A 25,013-nucleotide genomic window follows, 5' to 3' on the forward strand; every position below is an offset into this window, starting at 1 on the left:
CTGGCGTGACAAAGGGGTGCTGGTCTGGGAGAGGAGATGGGGCCTGCCTGCCGTCCGCAGAGTGTGCACCCTCCTGGTGGTCTGATGGATGAGGGAGGCAGGAAGGGGCTCCTGAGCAGAGAGAGACAGACATGAGAAATGGCCTTGTAAGGGTCGGGCACAGCAACAGAAAGTGCTATCCTTCCCACAGAGACGCAAGACACACCTGTGTGAACCCGTGTAGAAAGAACAACGGGGCACCTCAAAGAATATTTCAACAAAACATAAAACAGGAAGGTTTATTTCAAAGGCCATAAGGCACTTCTATACTCTTCAGGGTTTGTAAGTCCAAATTGATTAGGCTGTCCTGCGTTAAAGACTAAAGCCTGCATTAAGAAATCAGACAAGGAATGGCAAAATGATCATATCACCTCTGAACGTCAGCTGCAGCTGGACACTCTTGACCTATGGTGCTAGTGGCACAGGAAGCTCTGGCCAGTGACTGGTATGTGGGTCAGAACATGAACACTTTAATTCTGGAAGTGAGGAGCTCACTTGGCACACAAAGTGAGATGGGGGGGGGACATTCAGGATTTCTCTCACCCTCCACAAAGCATTTTAAGAAGTCTCAAGCCTGCAACACATCCGTCAGCAGTACAGTATATGTGTACCTGTTAATTACCCTTGACTGCAAATATCAAAGGTAGGGTTGCAGAGGTTGAAATAAGACTGGTGCTGCACTGATTTTGAGGCATTTTGGATTTTTTAAGCCTGCAGGATCTTGTATACAAGGCACCATATTCCAGATATTGCTTACTACCTCATTAGTTTAAATATTTATTTTCTTTTTTACTCTAGTATAACCCAAATGTTGGCAAATATGAAATGGATCAGGCAGAATTAGCGTTGTTTTATTCTCTGTTACTTGTACAGTACAATCCATGATCCCGTCTGCTCTGTCTGATAAATCAGCAGAGAAAGTGCAACCTACGACACCCAAACTCAGTCATGCGCAAAAAGGGAGCTGGGTCTTAACACCAAAGAGTATCTCCATGTCTACAAGACATCTTTGCTCAGAACGTTTGTTTAACCCTGGAGCAGCAATTGAGTATCAGATAGTTCATTTAACTGTCCTCTATTTTATTACCCTGACACTGTAAACAGAACTGCAATTTTTCCATCACCATGCATTTCTGCAGCTACAGTGAAAAGCAGACAACCCTAAGTCAGCAGTGTGTCGTCCTGAAGAGAACACCCCCTCTGAGCATGTGTGCCAGTACCCACAGACTCTGCACATCTTGTAACTAAATCATTCAGTAGTTTTTCAAAGCTAGGTAGCAAAATGACAGTAGAAAAAGAGTTCAAGTTAGGAAGAAGGAGCACATGACTATCACAAATCGTAGAATTAGTTCTGCTACATCTCAAACATTCAAACAGAGGAAACGGAAGAATCAACAGGGAAAAATTAAGCCCATCAGACAAAGATCAGGCAGTGTTATCAGGAGGTTCATTACTTCCAGTCATTGTTTCACCATATGTGTGCTCTTCCTCATTAGTTCAGTCCTCTGATCTGAACATGACAGACCAAGGAAGACACTGTGCACTACACAGAGCCCCTGGGCTTCTCCATCTGCCCAGAAGGAGTGCAGAGTGTGACGGGTTCATGCACAGCCAGTGCTCTAAGTGCGAGCCCTCCACCACACATGCGTTTGGATTTCTGTATTTGTGGAAAGAGGATGTCATTTGCTCCATGTAAAAAGTAATTTCCATTGTATAGTCTGCTTGTTAGGAATTATGGTTTTCATAAAACTGCTTTCTAAAACTTTGTCCACATATTGATGATAATGCATGGGCACGCACACACTCAGTGCTCCAGGTGAATTGGCCTATATTGTAGCCATGGCAACTGCACAAGAACTCACAGTGGTAAAGAGCTCTTGATTACCGCAGTTTGAGCAGGGTCAGGAGGTAACAACAGCCCAGCTTTTAGACAGCCATCTTACCCAGACCCCTGACCATACAGTTTCTCATGGGAGACGTTCTTACATCCCTGCAGTTTTCTTATTTTCTTTGGGCTTAGACTGTTATTTGCCATAACACCTTCCAAACTACCAAACTGACAGTTTGGCCTTGCTTTTACTGTACAGCAGGTGAGGGGTCCTCAGTTCAGATTCCCAAGGGCCCGAACAAGCTCTGCTGGATTTTCGTTTCCCTGGATTTACGATAACCTAAATTAAGCTGGAACAATTGAATTCTTCCATCCACTTCCAGTGTGGGTGGTAAGATAAAGAAACCTAGAAACCCTGCAGGGCCTGGGGCACCTGGGATGAGACACCCCAGCTCCCTCGGGATGTAGCAGCCTGCTACTGTCCAAGATCCTTTACCTGCTAACCAGAAAAATACCTGTTTTTATGTGCATTCCAACCCAAATAAATCGGATTTTCAATTCCCAAGCACAATGGCAAGGATGGCATAAATTCCCTTTTTCTGCAATTCCGATGCAATAGCCTTTCAGCCGTTTTAGCTATTTGGCTTTAAAAAAAATGTCAATTCCAGGACAAATCCAAGTTAATGCCCCTGACATTAAAATGAAACAGGAATGGGACCCAACTATGACATGTCAGAGCTTCAACTTAAAAAAAACGTTTCACACAGAGGGGCTCTGCTTCAGCCCCTGCTGCAGTCATTAAGGGGGAATTACTCTCCATGCTGAACTCTGGCATCCAAGGCCGTGTCTGTGCTGGGCTACAGACCTAAACACTTCCAAATCAAGCCCATACTCCCTAGACAGCACACAGGCAGCTAAGGCAGACCCGGTAAGTGAGGAAGAGAGGTGAAAAGAATAAGGAGACAGAAAAGATAGAGTGATAGGGAGAAGGGGGGAAGGAAATCAGACAGCCCATTTGTATAGGAGACAGACACTCTTGGTTTTCTGATATGGATAGTTCCAGGTGCAGGATTTTTCACGGTTGTCACCTTATTTCGAGTATATTTGAATAGTCAGACGTGGTTGAAATAATATTAAAAACACTTTGGCTTTCCAGCTCCATCAGCATAGTTTGTACAAGGGCCTGTGGCCTGTAAAACAGCTCAAACTGCTCTTCGATAAGTCTTATTCCTGTATCAAAAATTGCTTCAACAATGTCTGGGTCTTTTGACGAGAAGGCTTAAAGCCATGTAAACGGGAAAATATTTGAAGTGGTGCTTTATAATGCAAAATTTTCATTATATTTCCTCCATTTTGTGATGTTTCTTGTTGGATACTTCCAAACAATTGGTATTGCTTTCAGATAAATGGGAACACGTTGCCCAGCAGCAGAAAGTGGTCTCTATGTCAGCACAGAACTCCAAACAATAACCACGCTCACGTCTTGACTTCACAGAAGCACCTCCTTCCAACTGAAAATGAGAGCAGAAAACCACAAACCATTGCTAGTAGGTTTCAGGCCACTTAATAGATTCAGATTACCATCCAAACCATGCTAGAGTGTGGTCAGACCCAGAACAACTTCTGCTTAGCAATATTGCAGGTTCCCCAGACTGGAGCTGTGCAGATAATCTCACATTGCAAAAAAAAAAAACAAATTTCCCACCCCATTACACAGACTCCCACCACAAAGAGAAATGGCTGTTTCAGCACGATTCTGTCAATATCTACAACACTCTGGGCATTACAACTGAACACTCTCCAGCTCTCCTACTCCACAGAACTTAAAATCAGCGAAGAACTGCTGGTCAGATATGAACAGACACGATGACATGAGACATGAACTGGTCAAACATGAACACCAAACGTGAATTGCAATAGTTTGGTGCATTTAACCCATATGCCACAAGCTAAGCCTGTCTGCATGTGCTAAACCTACAGTCTAAACCTAAAACAGTAAGAGAAAAACCAATACGAACTAATTCTGATGCACTACAGAGAAAGCCCATGTCCTGTGATGCTAACACCGTGGTGAATAAGGGTTTACTCTAAAGGCAGCAGGTGCAGGTGCCTGATGAATGCATGATAAAAGCTGATTGACCTAAGATAGGTGACATTACACCTTGAAGGTCACCTGATTTTAATTCTACCTGAGCTCGTTAATCCAGAAAATATTTAAGACACAAAAAAGCCCATTTTTGCAGGTTGTGAGGAGGCAGTGATTTAAGAGAATCTGCACAATTTGCAGGATTGCCGCACTCCCGAACCCGGGGTTCCCCAGGACTGAGTCAGCACTCGGAGGAGGTTTTGGGGGGGCTCGTGTCTCTACGGGATGGCTTGGCAGGCTTGCCTGAAAAAAAACCCTGCAGCTTCGCTCTTCGAGGGGAATCCTTATTAGCTCACATCAGCCAGCATTAATTGAGAGCATGCAGGCATGTCCACTGTAGTGGGGGTTTTCATAAAAGGCAGGCAGCCATATCCTTCAAAACAGGGGTTTCTGGAGATTTCTGACCGACTAGTCTTATAATGAGATCGGAGACGTGGGCGCCCTACCAGAGACGTCACACGGCTCATGCTGGGCAAGCAGGAGCCTGCCCTTCGAGCCACACATACCAGAATCCCTTCCTCTTCAATTCATTTACATCCGGCTGAAGACATTTTCACCTCATTTGTTTTTCTCTTTGATGAATATTCAACATTTTTTGAGTCATGCAAAGCAATGCAGAAAGTCTCTACACAGCAAAAATGTCTCTTTAAATTACTTGTATTTCTTGTAAGGGGTTTTATGATATACTGAGCATTTACGATCCCTTCTTGTGGAGATACTCTTCCAAGTGAGATTTATGTGTCAAGGGGCTAAATAACTTTAAATCTGCACGCGCAGACCCAGACCGTGCTGCCAGACAGAGTCCACGTTAGGATCCTGAAGGGGTTCAGGTAGTTAGCATCGGCTGAGCCAGTAAGTGAGCACAGCATGGAGCAATCAAGAGACATCAACAAGCAATCTCACTTTTAATTCCCGAGCACCATGTCAAATCACTCAAAATTAGAGTGTGAGATATAGAAATTCAAGGGCCAAGAAATAGTAATCAAGTTTCAAATATACATACAGTAATCAAAAATTACTAAATTAAAAGCAGCAAGCATTACTCCTGTCTACTACATGATACGTAATTCATTAAGCAAGTGTGATTTTCAATGGTATTCCAAGGCACGGGGTTTGTCTCAAACCCTTAATTATTGAGTAACAAAGTTTGTAGGGCTGAAGTCTCTGTAGATGCAACATTCATGTAGCATGGACTTTTATAGGAGAGGCACTATGAATGCTGCCCATGGGGCCCAAGCTTTTATAAGTGGCTAAATACAAATATGCCTTCATTCTTTTGGCATGACGTGCATTGTACTGGATTCCCCAGACAGCTGCACAGAGAGTCAGTGTGTTCCTGCGGGCATGCTTACAGGCCCGCTCCTGCCACACTGAACAACAGCCCATTCGCTAGCCACAGAGAACATACCTTACACCACAACGGCCTCTGAAAACAGCCCTGGGCCTGTTTTCTGTGTTTATTTTCACTTCTTGTTTGCACTCTCTATATGCCCTTTATTCCCTTTTTCATTGTGCTGCCCCTCCTCCGATATTTAACCCTCTACCCTTCTCTCTTCTGTTTCTGCCTCTCCCTCCCTCTCTCAGTGCGCAGAGCTCAAAGCCAGGAAGTTTCCGGGGAGGAACTCCGATGTTGATATTCTAGACTGAGCCAGAGCCAAGCCTGTGTATTTCAGGGAGAGAGGCACACCAACACAACAAGGAGAGAGGGGGAGGGTTAGGGAGAGGGGGAGAAGGCAGGGAAGAAATGATGTGGAAATAGAGAAAAAGTAAGAGGGAGAAGAAGTCAGAAAAGGGGTGACAGCATGGATTTGGCACAAATTTAATTTCCAAGGCCCGGAACGTCACAGAAAAAAAAAGTAAGCAAGCTTTCCGCAATAACAATGAGATCATAATCACGTAGGTTTGCGGAGTCCACGCTGTGGGAGTGTGTGGGAAGCCTGGGAGAGGAGTGTGGAAAACTCGCAGCAAGAAAGCCGACTTCAAACGTCAACAAGACAAGCGAGGAAACTCTGGAAAGACAGCTGCTATGTCCTTCACAGGGAAACACTGCCACAGTCCCCATTCACAGGGAGAGAGGAAGGACAAGGAAGGAGAAGGAGAAAGAAACAGGTGCAATTTGAAAGGAGGAGAGAAGGGAGAGGTAAACAGAAGGAAAGAAGGAGAGGAGTAGAAGGAGACGTATAGCAAGGGAAAAGAACAAGAGAAATGGGAAGGTGCGCAACAGTCCAGTCTCCACCCTTGTTGACCAGACAAGTCTCTTCTCTCTTCAGCCTGAGAAAATTTCCTTCCCCGCAAGCCTGAGGTAATCAATCAATCAGGGTGAACATGCAAAATCACCGAGCATGGCTGCACACAGTCAATCGTCAGGTGTAGCTCCGGCCTGGTGCTGATTCTGAACATCTGAGTAAAGCTACAAATGCATTGTCAAATACAGACTGGCATCCGAGACAAATCTAGAGTGCTGCAGCTCTCTGTACCAGTGATTAGACAGATGCATTCTAGCCCATAGACTGCTAATTCATAAACACTGTGGCTTCTGTCAGCACCTGCCGCTGTGTTTTAAGAAGCTTAGTAAGTGACCCATGAAACAGTGCAAATATTAATTACATGAGACTGAACAAGGAGATCTGTGCAGAGACCTCCCAGTCCAGTAATACAGAGTCTGGGTACATTAACTGTTGATTTCTTCATGTTTGGTGAAAGTGTTCCCAGGGAATGAATAGAGCTGGTCGCACTGGGGCTTCTAGTTTCTTCTAATTAATCCAAGCCAAGTATTGACTTACGGGGAGTGCAGAAATCACATTGTGCCCCACAGCTCCAACCACACCAGCCCCGGACTGAGAGTTTCTAGGCAGGGATAGGAGACCAGGACTTTCAAGACTCCCACAGCACCTCTGGGGTAAGAGGAGAATGATTTACAGTCTGTAAATCAGAGATGGGTAATCTTGGGTCTGGTGGGCTGGTGTGTCAGCGTGTTTTCATTTCCACTCAGCTCCTCACCTAAACCAGCTTCCTTTATCTTAAGGGAACCAATATAAGGGCTTCTCCAAGCTCTTTCGGTGCTTTAAAGAAACCTAGAAAACCTGCAGACACATTGACCCTCCAGGACCAGGATAGAGGATCCATAATGTAAATGATGAAGCAATATTGTAAACGATGAGCCCCCTCAATTTATTGAGGGGGCTACCAAGTCCAGAGGCTTTCATCGAGTGCAGGCTGAGGTCTTTGATCCAGACATCCCAAGAGACACATTGCTCAGCCAAATACTGAAAACTCTTCTGTCAGGCAGTGTGCGGCTTGCACAGAGTCCAAAGAGGATGGGTCAGAGGAACAACTCCCCAATCAGCACAGGAGTCAGGCGGTGAGCCAACATTAAGAAGCAATAAGAACATTTCATTAAGTATTAGTCTTGGTAAAAAAGAAAAACAAGGCCTCATCTTCAGGGCACTGAGGATGAGGAGAACGGGGTGTGCAGAGAACGCTGCAAAATATCCAGATGATACTGCGCCCGTTTCACATGTTCCACACCATTCAGGACGGTGGAGCAGAAAGGAACATGCATCTGATTCAAAACTTAACCAGCTCACGACATGCACAGAAGGAGATCAGTCATAAGGTACAGTCAAGTATTCCCCGTCAAAAAAAAAAAAAACAGGCTGAGATGAAATGGGAAAGGCTAACCAGAATACTGCACATTTCAGTAGTGCCAATACTCACCTTGACTGCACCCCAAAGCAGCAGAGCACACATGAGCCCCATGTAATCGAGCACTGGATATTTTATACTTCTGCATGGAAATGTGGCACTAAAGTATATACAGTATATATAGTGTTTTTCCCTCTAGTATTATAATTTGCATGACAGTCTGCTACACTATAAATTGTAAAAGGACCCAACTGCTGTTCAGTTGGTCGGAGTCTGATTGGCTTAGTAATCGGCGATAACAGATTCCCCGACGGGAATCATGAGCTAGCAGAGAGTAAGCAGAGTAAGGAACAGAAAATGGAACTGTGTGGGTGGGAGTGTGTGGGAGGCCGGAGGGGGAATGCAGTGTGTGCCTGAGTGTGTATGCCTGTGCGTGCACATTTGAACAGGCAGTTCATGCATTATATTTGGGAACCCAGAGTAATATTACATCTTAATATTAAATAGCTTAAAGGATGTCACCAGATGTCATCGGCATGAAGCTAGGCAGCATTACTGACATCTTTCTCTTGCTCAGGACATTTGCTTCCCCCTTGGTAAGTCAGGGTCCCAGATTAGTGCGAAAGGACCCAGATAAAATGAAACAAACGCAAGAGGAGGGTTTCGCTGGACCTCCAATTTACAGCCCATACAATGCTTCTGGGTATCCTACCACAGCCTGCGTGTTGAAATGACCTGAACTGGTTCCTGCTGAACTGGCAAGCAAACCCACGGCAAGGTTATTAACAGTTAAGATAATTTGTGTTGACAAGGCGATGTGGAGTGCATAAGGAATTGACACTGATGTTGCTAACAATCACTCCACTTAATATTCCACTTGTAATGCATCACAGTTCTTGTGGGTCATGGGTATTCAACTGATAAAGCCCAGGAGGGGTTCTGTCATTCAGATGTCACAGGGTCAAGCCTGGGTCATGTCATTAGCTGAGTGTGACAGGCAGTTTCCAAGCAATGGTGCACAATTGTCTCAGTGCTGCAGGCATTGGTTTGGGAGTAGTCCTTCCTTGCTGTCAGTGAAACCACAACCTCCAAAGACTAAAGGCCATGTCAGTGAGTAATGTACCTCTCCTCCAATGCTATAAGCTAAAACGTAAAGACAGCTGGCAATTCCAAACTGAGTGAGCATACACAGAAATAACTGAAGATTCATATTTTAAAAAATATTACACTACACCAAACCTGCAGAGGTTATTCTGTCATTTAAATTATGCACTTACTGTATATACAAATACCTCATTGCACAATTGACAGAATTACAGAATCAGAATAAGCTCAATCAGTCTGTACAGCTGCAGGATAACAAAATGATCCTAAAATTATTAAATGTGGCACTTTTTCAAAGCCTTTTAGTTTAGCCAGATTTGTCCCTAATTTTCTGAAAACAGGTGTATAACTTTGCAAGTTCACTCTCTAAAAGACAACACAGATGTTGCAAAGAAAAAAAAAGGCAGTCGAACACAGCACTGTTGCTCGCATTCAGACAGTACAGTCTGTCATGCCACACCTCAGTCAGACAGCTGAGCAGCAGCTGTGTCCTTTCTTAGCCAATCAGAATCTAGGACCCTCACACACTGCACTATGGGAAAGTAAAGGGCCGCAAGTCAAGCCCAGTAAAGGTGGTGCTTGAGGCTGGGGGGTGGGGAGACAGCTCGTTAAATAAACTCATTAAAGGTTACACACTGGAAAGTCCCCTCTGGGTTATAGCAGGCTGATCACATTCAGTGTGCAAGGCAACAATAGAAACAGATACTACAACCCAGCTACTACACACAGCCACAGAGAAGTGCATGCACGTACAGTTTATCATTTGACACCAGTGAAAGCTTACAGGACAAAAACAGAAAGTCACATAAAGGAGGGGTCTCTTTTAAACTTATACACAGCTTGTGAAAAATTGTCAAAGACAGCTTGCTATATTTGTAAACATTGTTAATCTTTATCTTTATGGGAACAGTATCGATTTATTTAGGAGTTAACTATTTTTGCAAGTACATTTTCTCACATTTCGCTCCCACGCGCTATAATTACCTGACCACATGCATACAGCTCCAGCGCAGAAGAAACTACAGCACAGACTTGGCAGCTGCTACTAGCTGAATGGTCCAAGAGCCCCATTAAGCTAGACCCTGAAATATCATAGTGAACTAGCATCCAAAACATGCTACAATCATTCCTCCAGCCCTAATTGGTAGTAAAACTGTTTATTGAAAAAACAAGTAGTGTAAGGCAGATATTGCAAGAGCTAGCGCCATTCCAGCTTAGGACAGACAACTCAAAATTGCACAGAAGGACAGCTTAACACTGTTTCTCACTACCATATACTCTATGTGGAAGCTATGAGCCTCCCTCTGCCCATCAGTTTGATCCAGTTCGGGTTTAGCTGCACATATTGTTCAACTTCACATACTACACTACTGAAGCAGAAACCCAAATTATTTTAACCCAACACGCCAACCTATGCAAACATATTTACAATATGGTAACAAACAAGAATTCCAGCACTAGGCGTTTTCTGATATACAGTACCCTGAGGCTCACAGAACCTGAAATGTCTCAAACTGACATGCAATTGGAGATTTATTTCCAATCCTGAAACTTTAATAGACTTGTCCATCTGTAGGTTCTTAACACACTTAGTGTGAACTACTCTGTCTGACCCAGCACCCCAGTACTACACACAGCACACTAATTCAGCCTTCTACAGAGGTCTCCAAATATGGTGCCACCCCAACACAAATGGCACACTTACAGACAGAAAAATAAAATACAGGCACCTATACAGGCTAGTACCCAATACTAAACAATCGAGTAAACTGGGAAATGCTGGCAAATTGCAGTAGAACACTATTGTATTCACTTAAACCATGAATTAAACTAAGGTCTTGCATTTTATGTGCAAATATTAAAAGCTGCATTTCTTTTTTATCTACTCCCCTGAAGAGCTCTAAACACAGCTTAGAAGACTACAGTGAAGTGCAATGCAGTTCAGAAAAGCCCCTTAAAGGTTATAAATGAGTGGAGGTCCTTTAATACAAAGTGCTTCTTTTGGTAATCTAATCACTCTTAGAAAAACATTCAGGAGATTTTTGAAAGGTCTCCAGAAAAATACAGCAGGACGTGGCATAACACATTACACTATTAAAGGTGTGACCAGCTATACAGCACTATGAATGTAACGTGTAGACTGAGGTAGGACTAGCAGAGCAGGTTCTGCTGAGGGGTGAGGACGTACTACAGTGTCTCACCACAGGTGACACAGCAGAGTATCCCAGCACAACCAGAAGGGCCTGATTTTTTAACTCCGGGTCAATAATGTCAAAGAGTAGGATAGCACTCCCATTCAAATCAGGTAGTTTGGGGAACAGCAATCTCACCAACAAAATTTAAAGGGGAACTGCACTCCCAATTTCTCAGTTATTGCAGTCTCAACTTCTCGGTTATTAAATCTTGGTGACAAAATTAATTCATTGGCATAAAAAAAATTCACAAATTTCAAATTAAGCACAAAGGCGTGAACATTGTGAAAGTACTGTTAAGACGCCATGTTGTCACAAGCTTCTGCCAATAAAAACCATGTCTCGGCACGCAGGCTGTCGATTCTCTTTTCCTCTTTAAATCAATCCATTCTATGCTGGAGTTGAGAAATTAACTTCTAACTCTCACAAAAGTCTCCCCCTCATTCTCTTCTTCTGCTTGCTCTCTCTCTGCATTTACGACACCTAGGACGAGACAGAGAAGAGCAGACGCGATGTGTAGTTCTGTATGTGGAGGTCATTCAAGATACTAGGTCAGGAGGACATAAGCATTTGTGAGTCAGTCAGGACTCAAATCCACACACCTGACAACGTGTACCAGCTTGAGCCATACCAGGTTTTGCATTTCGGAAGATGTAACATAGACTACATGAACACACTACGTATTTGAGATATCAGACTTTTATTTTGAGGACGCACGGACAGCAAAGCCGTAAAGAAGCATCTGAAATAAGTTTTGAAAATTTTCTGACATGAATTGATCATGCAAAGGAGAACAGAGCATGACCTCAACTGAAGAGGCAGTTGTTCTTTTTCCTGCATGCCCTCTCCTCACTTGTCAGTAGCTCTGTAACCGCAGTACAGCACTCTGCAGAAGGTGTGGAAGAGTGATGCAATACATGAGGAGCCAGTCTTACAGTAGGAGTGTCACGGCGCTGATGTCACTTGTCATGAACATGCCAAGCAGGAAACCACTTCACACTTCAATCACCCTTCAACTGGTAAAGCTATCTGTGCTTTCACATGGCCAGATAAGACTCCAATTACTCAAAAGTCAGAACCATTACAGGTCTTAGATCTACTCTAAACTCAAGTGCAGGAGAATTCAAGGGTGTTATGTTATTTGGACTGAAGTGGTAAGAACGAACATTCAGATATAAGAACGAAAGGTTAAATAGGAGGCTATCTAGCCCAACTTACTCATTTAGCTATCTGCTAATAGTTTAATTAGGTAAACATCTCATTCAACCATTTCTCAAGAGACCACAAGGAAGCTTTTTTAACAGCATGGCTGGGTATTCTGTTGCTTTCCCAGAGTGCTTTGTGTAAAGAGGTACTTTCTGTCCTATATGCACTCCCTCTTATTTCCACGTGTTCTTTAGGTCCTTGCTTTGCGGTTATGACCAGTAGTCTTCAGAGTTGACTTTGTCAACACTTTTCTGGTTATAAATATTTATATAATGTCTCCTCACGCAAGAGGGAATGGTCTTTGTTCCTTTAACTTGTCTTCTTAGGAATTAATCTTCCTGTTCTTCTTTGACTGTATACAGTATTCTCAATGAGGTCTCACCAAAGTGTTGTACAACTTTTACATAGCAGCCAAACAAAAACAACTGTATAAATTGAAAACAGAATGAAATAATGGCAGGTTAATTGGTTTCTGGTGCGAGTCTGTGTGTGCTTGTGTCTGTGTGGTACCCTGTGATGGACTGGCATCCCCTCCAGGGTGTATCCTGCCTTATTCCTGTCGGCATAGACTCTGGCACCCCCATGACTGTCGTGGGTAAAGTGGTTAGAAAACGGATGGATGAAATACACTACCTCTCTATAATGTATAATGTGTAAAAGTGCTCAAGAGATTTGAATTCACTGAATTATACTGCTGTGTAATGAGAGTCTTGTTTCCCAGGGTATCTAAGAAACTGGGGACACTTCCTTCTCTGATAAGGCACCTAAAGCACTTCTTATAATCAGAAACCTGTGCACAGCAGCTCTGTGCTGTGCTGGGTTGTGACACCAGTGACAGATTTCAATCGGGAACTTCACATGTGTTCACGTGGTAAGAAACTGTTTTAGTTTCATAGCAACAACAGATTAGACAAAGCAGAAGGAAGATTTCTGAAGTGGATTTACAATTGTACTGATTATACTCACTGATACAGCACAGAAAGAGGTATCACAACCTTCAGGCTTTCACATTATGGATAGAAAGCAGTGTTATCACCTTGTAGACTGATCTTGTCAGAACTTAGAAGCTAGACAAGGCTGAACAGTATTGGGATAATAGATAGTAGCTGCTGCTGTAAGAGGTATGGATGGACCAGTAGGTGACATCCTCCTGTCAAGACCAGAATTTCCATTTCCATTCCAACTAATGGCCCAGCCTGGTGCCAGGGGATACTGTGCTGTAGGATGTTGCCGTCCTTAGGATGTGACATTAAACTGAGGTCCTGAATACTTGTTGGTCATTAAAGATCCAATGGCACAGTTAAGATAACACAAACGAGAGAAAGCAATAGAGCCTGCCTAGAATAGATTTCACTCTGTGCTTGCACAATCTCAACTCCTCAATTCCATTGGTGAAGTAGTTTCGCACCTCTCCACCTGACCTGCTGTGCACTGGGGCTGACACGTGTCATCCAGGCGGGTACTGCACTGCAGTGGTACATGAAACAGATCCCCTCCTATATACCAGCATTTTGGAATGAAAAGTATTATACAAATGAGCATGAATAATTTTTAGATAAGCCACTTCCACATGCTGGGAATGACTTTTTGGTAGCCAGACTGCATAAACAGATGTGTGAAGTTAAAAATACAATACAGTTATACTTTCCTTTCTTCTTTATAAATGTGTATGAAAGCCTGTGGCTCATAAAACCTAAAGTGAATCAGTTACAATTGGTTTCTTAAGAATGCAAAACACAAGTAACATAGAAAGAAATAAAGGTACATTTCCTTTTTAAAACCTACATAATTAAAACCAACCATAATAAATCTTGCATGGGATTACTGCCATTATGGTCTTGCTTGGATCTCACTTCATCGACATAAGGATAAGGCACAAAGTTTAAATTAGACCGGAGATTTAGGCATTTATATTTTTTCTAACACACAGAGCAATCTATGGAAATGGATATAGGATAAAGCTAAGAGGAAATTCTACATCCTGCCTGAAGGCTTACTGAACAAAACCAAGTAATGCCCCCCTGTGTGCTGTGAGCACAGCTGAGAGTGCCGTCTCAGGCTCAGCGAGACAGTGGGAGAATCCCCTTAGCCTGCTGATATAATGGTGCCCAATCACGACAGAGGAAAGCAGATCATATGGGAGCAAGTGATGCAATGTGTTTACAGCGCAATGGCTGGACATTCACAACACTTTTCAATCGCAGGTTCTGTCACATAAAGGTCTCTATACCTCCTCCCAGTTCAGTAGCACGGAACCAATTTCTGTATTTAAACAAAGGGAAGTTCTGCAGCCTCACTTACGCATTCTGTCACTTCCCCAGACTGAGTGCAACTCCTTCTGCAATTAAGCAAGTGGATTTTTCTTTTTTATATTTGCAATGAGTGCCTTGTTTGTGTCTTAAGCTCATATTCCAAACAATTTTAATCATATGATTCTGCTCAACTCAAGAAACGTCTTTCGGCATTCCTCCACAACTGTATACTGAAATACTGTCATTTATCCATAAATACTGTATACCAAAGTCATTTCCTACCAAAACCAGTTTAATGCTGTAGTAACTTACTATAGTCCTTGAAAGCAGAAGTCACAGCTTACTGAGGGTAATGCACACAAAGTGTGGGGTATGAACCAGGATTTACACAGGAGGCTTTTAATAAAATAAAACACATGCAGTTACCTCAGCCACTGCACCACCTATCCACTGTAAGTTCTGAATGACTAAAAGGGCAGCAGTGTGGAGCAGCGGTTAGGGTTCTGGTCTTATAACTGGAAGGTTGTGGGTTCAAAGCCGTGGTTAAACACTGCTGTTGTAGTCTTGAGCAAAGTACTTCAATTGAACACTGTAAAATGTATACACGGGTGCAAATGTGGGTCACTCTGGATAATAAATAAATGTAAGTTACTGCAGCCCTTCGAACAGCTCCCTGTGAAGCATATCATAGCATTATCGTAAAAAAACAGATAGACTAGCTCCTTCAAGCTCTGGTTCACACAGCAATGTAGCCTGTATACAACACCTCCTGAAACGACTCATCTGCAAGGGTAACATTTGATTTATTATTGAATAAGTGCACAAGTCAAGGACTGAATCCTTCAGAAGCCTGTGATAATGACAATAGAGGTAACTGCCATTTTCCCCCCAAATCAAATTAATAAAGCATCCGTAGCAATGAGAAACATCAGGCAGCAAAAAAAAAAGACTTCATAAGACTTTATTGAAAGAAATGCATTTTTATCCTAATCGAAGAAGACTCAAATACACTACTTTTCTGATAATACATTCCTCCTTGACCAAAGTCCAGCCTTTTGGAATTAGTGACTGTCTCTTGTTTATAAAGCCTGTGCTGTACTTTACTGTTTTACCATTTTTAGAGCTTTGTGTGACATCACCCATACAATAAAATGGGAATAAAAAAGGAATATGCACACCCAGGAAAGCAATTAATTTAACACTTTGAACAACTAATTTTATAACACAGGGACCTGTGTTTGGTGAAAAAGTTTTCGTAAGCACATATTTTAAGAGACTTAAGCACTAAAGTCTCTAAAGGAAAGCAGTTTTTTTTGTTCTGTTGCTAAAATACATCTTTACCGGGCAGAACCACTGTTTAAACATTTAAAGATATAAAAGTACATGCATGAAAGCCCAGATTTTGCATCTAGTATCTAAAATCATGTGTTTTCTTCTCCAAATAACACTATGGTTGGGTTTTCAAAAGCATGCATGTTTGAAGGGTGGGAAAATGGAGACAGCTGTATTTTTTTCTTGGTGTCGCATTCTTCCTTCTATGATACTAAATGACCAACCTAATTAATATTATTGGAAACACAGACTGACAGCACACACGAATTTCCAGTGCAGCTCCTCAGACAAGAGAGCTTGACTTAATCAGTGTGAAAACAACTTTTGACAGTTATTAGAGATTCTCTCAGTAGACCCCTTAGCAGGATGCCAGAACAGAGCAGCTGAGCTTGTGCGGTAGTAAGTGCTGCACAAACACAACAGACACAACAAAACAAGCACAAAAAACAGGCTGGCAGCCCAGTGTCATATATCTCACTTTATAGTGCAGCGGCCAACAACTTGACATACGCAGGACTATATATCAAAATGCAGCATAAAACAGGAAAAAGGCACCTCCATATGCATGCTGTAGTCACTGGTTTCTCTGTCCAAATGGATATGCCTTATGAAAGGATGAGAGCACTATTAAATGAAAACTCTGACCCACAACCACAAGTTGGCAGACATCCTTTGGGGAGATGCAAGAGGCCTTTGACTAGCATAAATGTGTCATCAAGCAGTGGGTTTGTAACTTACCTGTGAGTAAAAGTTGGATTTCATCAGAGCTTAAGTTAGCCCCAAATACCAAAACATAAACACAAAGCTCTTATTCCGTTCCCTGGGCTGAACACCCCACCCAAACCCAAACAGAATTAAGACTCCCATTACAAAGCAGTTTGATAAGTCTCAGGTTTAACAAGCAGCAATACTCTATACAGTCACATGTAGCCAACATAAATGTGTTCACTGCTTGTTACCTTAATTTGAGTAAATCCACATTAACGAGCATCTAAAGTTGATATGATATTGAAATGTGCAGAAACAGTTTTCCTCATCAGCGCTGTGCTGGAATAGGAGTCATCCTCTTTTCTCTGCAGTGCACACTGTGGTATCCTGCGAGATCACCACACCGTGATTCTCAGCTGAGAGGAGTCTCGCTATTGAGGTTCTGTACACTCAGCAGCAAGGGCCAGATCACACAGCTGCATGAAGTAATTACCAAATGTGTTGAACAATCTATTGATTTTATGCTCCAGTATTATGTTTTAATTAAATCAGGCTTTCCTGGCAGCACTGTTTCCCTTTATCCTTAATTTTGCCCTTTTTCAACATTCCTAGCCACTATTAATCTTTGCCAAAGACAACAATTATTAAAATAACTAGGAATTTTCATCCTGACATAAAGCACTGCCTTCGGTGTAAACTGTAAGATACCCTCGTGGTTGCTCAGAAGATGAGGAATTTCTTTTTTTTCCCTCCTTTCCCCCGCCTGCCCCCACCCTGTCTCTGGAATTCCACAAACCCAGGGGAATCCTCGCAGATTGACTGGGCAGCAATTTTCAGGTGTATTATAGATCTGCAGCAGCCCTCTACGAGGCTGACATTCAAATTAGGTCGTCCAGACCGAAAATAGAACAGAAAACACTGTCATTCAAAACTCGGAAAAGTAAACAGAATCTGATAGCCTTGCTGGGATTTCTGAGAAGACACCTTTCTCCCGATCAGCATGGATTTCTGCGGGCAAAGTGTTATTTAGCAGGTAGAATAGTGATGTTAATCCACTGGAAGAAGAGGCAAAATGATCCCCAGTTAACATAAGCTTTACTCCCTGTGCCCAGAGGCTTTGCACTTGAACAATTTTTCTAACATTACCTGCCATCAGTAACAGACAGCAATTCATTTCCAGAGATTTGCTAAAAAATGGTGGTCAATTTGGAGCCAATAAGTAATTTCTTAAAGGTTCAGTATTTAAATGAGAAAGTGTACATCTGCACTATTGTAGCTTTGACCTTCAGTGGTCCGAGGGAAACCTGGATAAGGACTTTAAATAAAGGTCATGGTTCGTACTTGATAAACATCAACATCCTTCAGCTTTCTCAGAAATTACCAGAAGTAATCTTGCTCAACGTTACATACAGCAATTATCCCCCTCATTAAGAGTTATCGATAACTGCCAGAAAAACGGCGATGTGCAGACTCTCCTAACAAGACTCTTGCAGCTCTGTGCCCCTCCCACCCTCTACACATTCTCCCAAAAATCACCTCAACTTTGCACTATGCAAACTGATGCAATGAAGCAGGATCTGATTTTTAAAATGACTAATCTGGGAATCAAGGGAATATTTAAAGGAAAAATGTACTTGAACAATGACATCCTTAGAGATGTTTCTTCCTGATCTATTGCTGGGGGTCCAACTCCAGTCCTAGATGGCCAGTGTGCCTGCCAATGTTCTAGAAGTCTTTGGAGCTGCGGTACTTCACAGCAGAGATGGGCAGCCCCACTCCTTCAAAGCCACAGTGTCCTGTGGTTTGTGTTCCCTGATCTTACTTATGTAACTGAACTAAATAGCTGGATGCACAGTTGAATCACCTGGTTTTCTTAAAACCTAGAAATCAGTAGTTAGTTGAAAATAAATTGCAAAAGCCAGCAACAAACCCAGGATAGATGGGAGAAAAATGCCTCATCTTAGCTTAAAGCTTCTTCTTACATTCGGCTCGTAACACACCAGGCACTTGAGGACTGGAGCTGGCTATCCTTGCCTTGAAGGCTGGGAGGAGTTGAGACAATGGTTCATTTAAGCCAAAAATGATTAAGGTCATCCCAAGGTGAGATGAGGTACAAATGCGCAGACACACTGGCTCTCCAGGAGCCGAGCTAGATCACCTCGATCTACAGAATACTGTCCAGATAAAAATATTTTCAGTTTCCACAATAATGAAAACAAAGAAAACAAGTGTTTAAAGTCAGTCCTTCTGATGGCACACAAAATTCCACTAAGCAATGCTGTTACATTATTTAAGCTTAAGTATTTGTTATGAAAAATCCTTATCCTGGCACAGAAACATTGTTCCTGACAGAAAGCTTCTATTGCTTGGTGTCTCTCATTTCCCTCTGAGCCACACAGAAAGCCTTGATCTATTTTGGCTTCATTGATACTTCATGATATGTTAAGCTTTTTTTTTTTGCTTACTTATTTTTTTTACTAAAGCACTCATGGATTTTTGAAAAGCACTTAAAAATGATGAACTCAAACAAAACTGTTATATCCTAGTTTAAATCAAAATAAATCTGAGGAGTAAAAATGAGTACTACAGACTCTATAGTAAGGATAGTACAGTTCTAATAGACACACTGTAGTCAGAGGTGGCGGGAGCAGGTGGTGACCTGCTCAGTGGAACAGTAGTTGAATTTGTGTTTCCTGTCTTTCTCATCCTACCATTAATGGCACAAGCAACAAAATTGTGTTCAGATAGTCTGAAAGCATCCCATGCTAAATATGGTTTTGCCAGTCATCTCTTATCATACCCAACAAATTCTGCAAATAACAGTCTTGAAGAAAGTCTTGATTTGGGCAAAAAATATCAGATAAGTGCTCTTAAGTGAAACGGTGTTCGAGCTTAATTTAGAAACGAGCAAACAAATGTAATAATTTTAGTGCTATTTTTCTTATTTGAGTGGAACACTCCTAAAAGCCAGCAGTCCAGTCCTCAAACTACCACTTGCTTTACTTTATTGACTAACTTTAGTTAGTCAATAAAGGCAGTGCTGTAGTTTTTAAATCTTAACCAAGATATTCCCGTTTCCATGCCCTCACTTTCCTCGTGCTACTTTTGCAGTTCAGGATTTTATGCTCACAATAAAAACAAGGAGCTGATTTTGCCACGTAGCACGATAAGCCCTGAATTTCTTTATCTGGGGGAATGGGAAAGAAGAACCAATTCTACAGCAAACCCCAGGCTGAACCAAGAACAGTTTATATGCCCTGCCGTTCCTGCAGTATTATTTCATGCTGGCTGCACAGGCTATCACACTATTTAGTGTGATTATCTGATCTCAATTCTGCCTCACTCGCTCGTTTGGTTGCCAAAACTATAAGAGAACCATTTAGGAAAAACAACAATCCCCCCAAGAGGTGTCCAGCAGACGTTGTGCAGTGTGTTGACTGGGGTGCACATGGCACAGCAGGGGTGACTAAAAGAGTTCAAGTATTAAGGAACATGCCTGACAGTCGGAATCAGGTCAGAGGCACTGCTCTGAGGGGTGAGTGTGACCTGCCTGTGACCCCCGACCCCAGCAGACATATCTGCACCTGCTCAGACAGAGCCCTTGCTTGACCCAGAGTCCTTGAGCTGTACAATAAAGCATGTGACACTCCCCACTAAGACAAAACAGATCTTCAGAAATTCAAAATGTACTTTTCCTTAATAAAACCAGATGGCACACATTCATTTAGGATCTGTTCTTCTTCTTCTTGCAATGCATGAGGCATTAATGTATACAGAAACCAAGGGGAAGGAACTAAGCAGCATAACTGCAGATAATCTCACAATTAATTACTGTAGGTTCTCAGGACGCTCTGGCCAGACTGACCGCTGCTAGGCACAAAGAACTCAGAGGAACACCTGCTGTTTTCCCCGATTCTTTCATCTCTGATTGGTTTCACGTCTTTCTGTGTGTCTGCCAAGCATTACAAATGACATTATTACTCATGCTAACTAAATAATGAAGCAAAAGTAGGCTAACTCATGAAAATGACTTCCTAATGGCTGGTCTGAGCTGAAGTGGCGGGGAAGTTCTTGATGTATTTGCTCTGGTCACCGAGGGGTAAGACGTGTTTGGGAAAAAAGAATCAATATCCATGATTTTCACTGTCTTTGCCCTCACCTTTCAGAGTTAGTCACAGCAGGCAAACGCCAAAGTCAGCAGAAACCACAACCCAGCAGCACTGGAAACTCACAACAGGGAAGACATGGTGATTAAGACAACACACAGATTTTAATGTTCAGTTTACAGTACACATACTACTTAACATTTGATGAATGTGCTCATCTTGAAGTTGTGATGTGAAAAGATGTGATGTGAAAAAGTACCTATATTTTGATGTAGATGGAATAATTTGACATTTCTTGTTCACTTTTTACAGCTACTACTGTCTGTACTTAGATGAATACCGATAAAACTTGCAGACAATTACAAAATGCACTCTGTGGAAAAGGGCCACATAAACTAAAACTAAAAGCAATTCAAATTGGGGTTGTCTCATAAATCACAGGACAGCATTGAACATGGCCCTTTAAGGAACTTACACACTCAGCACAAGCACCCATCTACTGTCTACTTTTCACTGTGCTGAGATATTGGGGGATCACGCAAACTCTCACCATGGAGTTGACAAGCCTTTAAACGGAGATGCGGAGTAAGGCCATCATCTAAAGATACAGCTAACAGGAACAGGGTGTGAGTGTACTGCAGCGATCTATCGGCTTGCTCACAGATTAAGACACTGAGAACTGCACTGACAGCCCCTCCAGGTGATAAAGAGATCTGCCTGCACTATGATTTACTGTCATTGTTGGGCTCCAGAACTATGCTAACCATGTCCAGCTAGCCAGCTGAGTAAGAAAGGAAAGATTTTATCACTGCTGTAACACAAAATATCATCTGACTGAAGTAAAAATGGAATATTTATAGAGTTCAAGTGACAAGGCTATTAAATCCATTTTAAGTTCAAAGCTGACACACAGTTTAGGATAGATTTTTAAAAATCCTAGTTGCCAGGTTTTCTTGGGTACACAGTTCAACAGAGCAAGGAACTGTTGCCATTTGCACAGTGAGGTGGTCAATTACAAAACATTAGCTACAGAGAATCGAATTCATTGAAAAGTCTGCTAACAAGCCACAAAGTGTTTGGGGCAAGCAATGTGACCAGACAGAGACGTACAGAGCATTAGCTGAAAACGCACACAAAGCTCACTCATTCCGAGAGCAGCTATCGGGAAGATGCTACAACCATGTGGCACAGAACCAAACTGTAGTTACAGACACCGGTCATCGTTTCAAGACTGCATTCACCCCCGTACATCACGGTGAGACTTGATCATCCCCCCTCTCCAGATCGCAATCCAACCAGCTCTCCAAGGTGACAGTTTCGAAGTGGTTGAGATGAACATGAACAGGTGATTTCCATGCAGGGCCCAACACTCATACAGAGAGGTGATATTTTACAAGTGTTTTGTAGAGGGCAAAATCCATTTTGCTCCACTGCATTAAATGTAAAACGTGTTGTGTGTGGGTGCTCATTTTAATGTAGCGGGCATCTGTTCAATAACAGCGGAGGTAAGAAACCTTAGTGACATGAAAAAAGCCTGCCATCTGACTCTCAGTACTGTAATGTTGTGAAAGTGGTCATGAGTGTTAAATGAACTACTGTAAGTCCTCTGTGTTCGACTGATTTTCACACTCGAGATCGACTGGAATTAGCAGAAACAGTAGAACACCATTACTACATCTTAAGAAAGACGTACAGTAGTGGTGCCAGATTATAATTGTGTATCTATAGACGGTGGAATATATCCACAAGGACCTTTTTACCAAAATGCATGAATACACGGAACACAGCGTTGCTAACAGAGCCAGAGAAATTGAATTACAAGAGGCATGCTGTTGCGCTAGCCAAGATGAGAGTAATGATAATTTATATTCTTCATGGGGATTTATGGTACAGACCCAGCTCAACGATTAGTTTGTGTATGTATAGATATCGGTTTACTACAAGCTATTAACAGGCCGATGCTGGTATCCTGTCGAGGCAGAGAAGGCAGAGTTGGTGGAATTACTCTGCGATCGACGGCCTCGGAAGTCGGCGACACTGTACAAGGAAACTGAGTAATTGCCGTGCTCAACAGCAGCTCAACATAAAGGGAGGGGATTCAACGTATGTCGTGGAGTTTCTTTTTTTTCCCAGGAGTTCTACTAGCATGTTGATTTGAAAACCGGGAGTCGGTTAGTTGGACTGCGTACGTACAGGGACTTGAAGTTCATACCATACTAATCAGACACAGCACAGATCCACCGCAAGACTAACCGGAGACTGTGTGGAGGGTCGAGGGGTCTGAAGTGCTTATTTTATTAAATGGGAGGGAACGGAGAAGCAACTTGCCGCACATAACACACACAGTATAAAGTTACAACACTGCGATTATGCAATGCTTCAGCTACACATTCTTAAAAGGGCAAATAGGAGCGTTATTCTAATTCTGCACTTGAACAGAGTTAAAAACCATCTATTAACACATAACTTGGACTACAGACACACTGTACGCGTAAACCGGTTTAATGAAGTTTAGAGTCCTGTTGCATTTCCGGATAAGCACACAAACAAACCGCTTCATACAACCTGTAATTATGTGTGAGAAACGTCTACATTTATATTTATTGGTATAAATAATCAGTTTTTGCTAGAGAGTGCGAGCTGCATAACCAGAGTCTGCGCTGTGATCGAGATGGGAGATTGCGCGCTGCGGTTCCTGCTGGGTACATTACAGAATACTACAGTACGGTTCACGTCCTGCATACGCTATCAGACCTCACACAGACGTACATGGAACACACAACCAACATACATGGATACCCCTTTCATATGCGAACCCCCTGTTTTCTGCTCATATATCCCAAGATCGGGTCCCCCTCCGCTCAGGACGGTCCCCCCACCTCACATACTCTTTCCTACCCCCTCCCCCCCCCGCCCCCTTCAGCCCCACCACTCAGCTCCTGGGACTCACCGGCCGCTGGTGCTGCTGGTGTCGGTGCCTACTGACGCCCAATGCGGGAAAGCTGGCTGTCAATCGTCCGGTGCTCCGGGACACATTGAGCACAGACCTGCACGCTGTCGCCGCCATCTCTCTACTGGAACCCAACTAGCCCGACTCCAGCAGTGCTGCGGGCAAACCCAGAGAGGGAGAGGGAGGGAGAGCAGCGAGCAGCGAGCGAGGGGCGGGACAGAGGCTGGGCTAACAGGGTTGTAGGCCACCTGGGCAAGAGCCAGGACAAAAGTATTGCAGAAGAGAGACGCTGTAAGTAGTTTAATCCTAGTTAACAGCTTTTAAATGTATACATGAAAAACCCGGAAAAGACATTTCGCATCGTGACAAAATCTTTGGTCCATATCCGCCATTTTGGCTCTACATTTCCTATAATAGCCTGCATACCTCTCAGTGTTAGTGACAGAGAGTTTGCAGTTTCTCTAAATTCGGCCTCGAACTGGAGTATTGATTGGAGGGTTCAGGACAAAATAGGCGGGTCTTAAGACGAGGGGGGGAAGGTACACGTCTCGCCCAATTAGAGGAGAACCCGACGCCTGCTTGCCTCTGTCTGTGAGGTTAATCATAGTGCCCATTTACGGCAGTTTAGCCAATGAATGCGAGAAATTGGGACGAATGGGGCTTGTTTTCAGTTACAGTGCTGTGTTTTAAAAAGAGAAATAATAGTTCATTGCTTAAAGGCGCAGTACAGTTTTACAAAGGCCACACCTGGAAACCAATGAGTAGGCTACCTCTTCTGCAAACAGAAACAGAGATAGCTACAGTACAACCGGTCACAGCTTGGCATTAATTTACCTTGATCTGGAGTGTTCTGATTTCATTCAGCCAGCTAACAGTTCACAGGGGTCCAACGTATTGTAAAGTAGCAGCAATAAATGAAATTCCATATAACCCTTTGGAGTATTAATGCCTCTGAATTCTTATGTACTTATGGTAACATAGGGTATATTTGTTAGACTAAATACCTTCCACAACACAGAAGTATTTGGAAATGTATATTCCATCAGAAATGCATTTATATTTGTGGGAAATATTTTCATATGTTGTGTATACGAAAGAAAATTTAAATTTATGTTTGAAACAGGAAACGTTAATGGAACAGGTAAAACTTTATTCAATGCTGAAAGGAAAAGAAAAGAGATACAAAGTTTTGGTTTGGGGGTTTTCTTCAGGTGTTTTCTTTGGGGAGGGAGAGAGGGAAACCGCCAATTAATCTTTCCCTCTCTCCCTCACACCTGCAGAGGGCTCTACAGGAGAAATGCCATGTCTCTTTTCTTTTCCTTTCAGCATAGAATAAAACTTTACCTGTCTCTCTGCAGCTATAAGCATGCTGACGCAGCTACCTACTGGAACTTCTATATACTGTAATTCTTGACAACTGAACATTGATAATGCAGGGCCATGTGCTATAGTCTGAATTTCACCACTCTGCACTATAGTGGAAAAATAACAAAAAACAAGAATAG

At 42.7% G+C, this 25,013-nt stretch overlaps 1 protein-coding gene across 1 annotated transcript in view; it reads right to left on the bottom strand.

Moving 5' to 3' along the window:
• Positions 1-23,884, bottom strand: part of mcu (mitochondrial calcium uniporter) — a 68,086-nt gene extending 44,202 nt beyond the window's left edge. Inside the window, exons 1-2 of the mRNA XM_088635226.1 lie at positions 23,509-23,884; positions 1-111 (exon numbers count right to left, since the gene is read on the bottom strand). Coding sequence (XP_088491352.1) covers positions 1-111; positions 23,509-23,625 — 228 coding nt within the window. The 5' untranslated portion in view covers positions 23,626-23,884. The remainder of the gene's footprint in view (positions 112-23,508) is intronic.
• Positions 23,885-25,013: the final 1,129 nt, after the last annotated feature.

Source organism: Lepisosteus platostomus, chromosome 6 (assembly GCF_059453375.1).
Source record: "Lepisosteus platostomus isolate fLepPlt1 chromosome 6, fLepPlt1.hap1, whole genome shotgun sequence".
Taxonomy (NCBI): domain Eukaryota; kingdom Metazoa; phylum Chordata; class Actinopteri; order Semionotiformes; family Lepisosteidae; genus Lepisosteus; species Lepisosteus platostomus.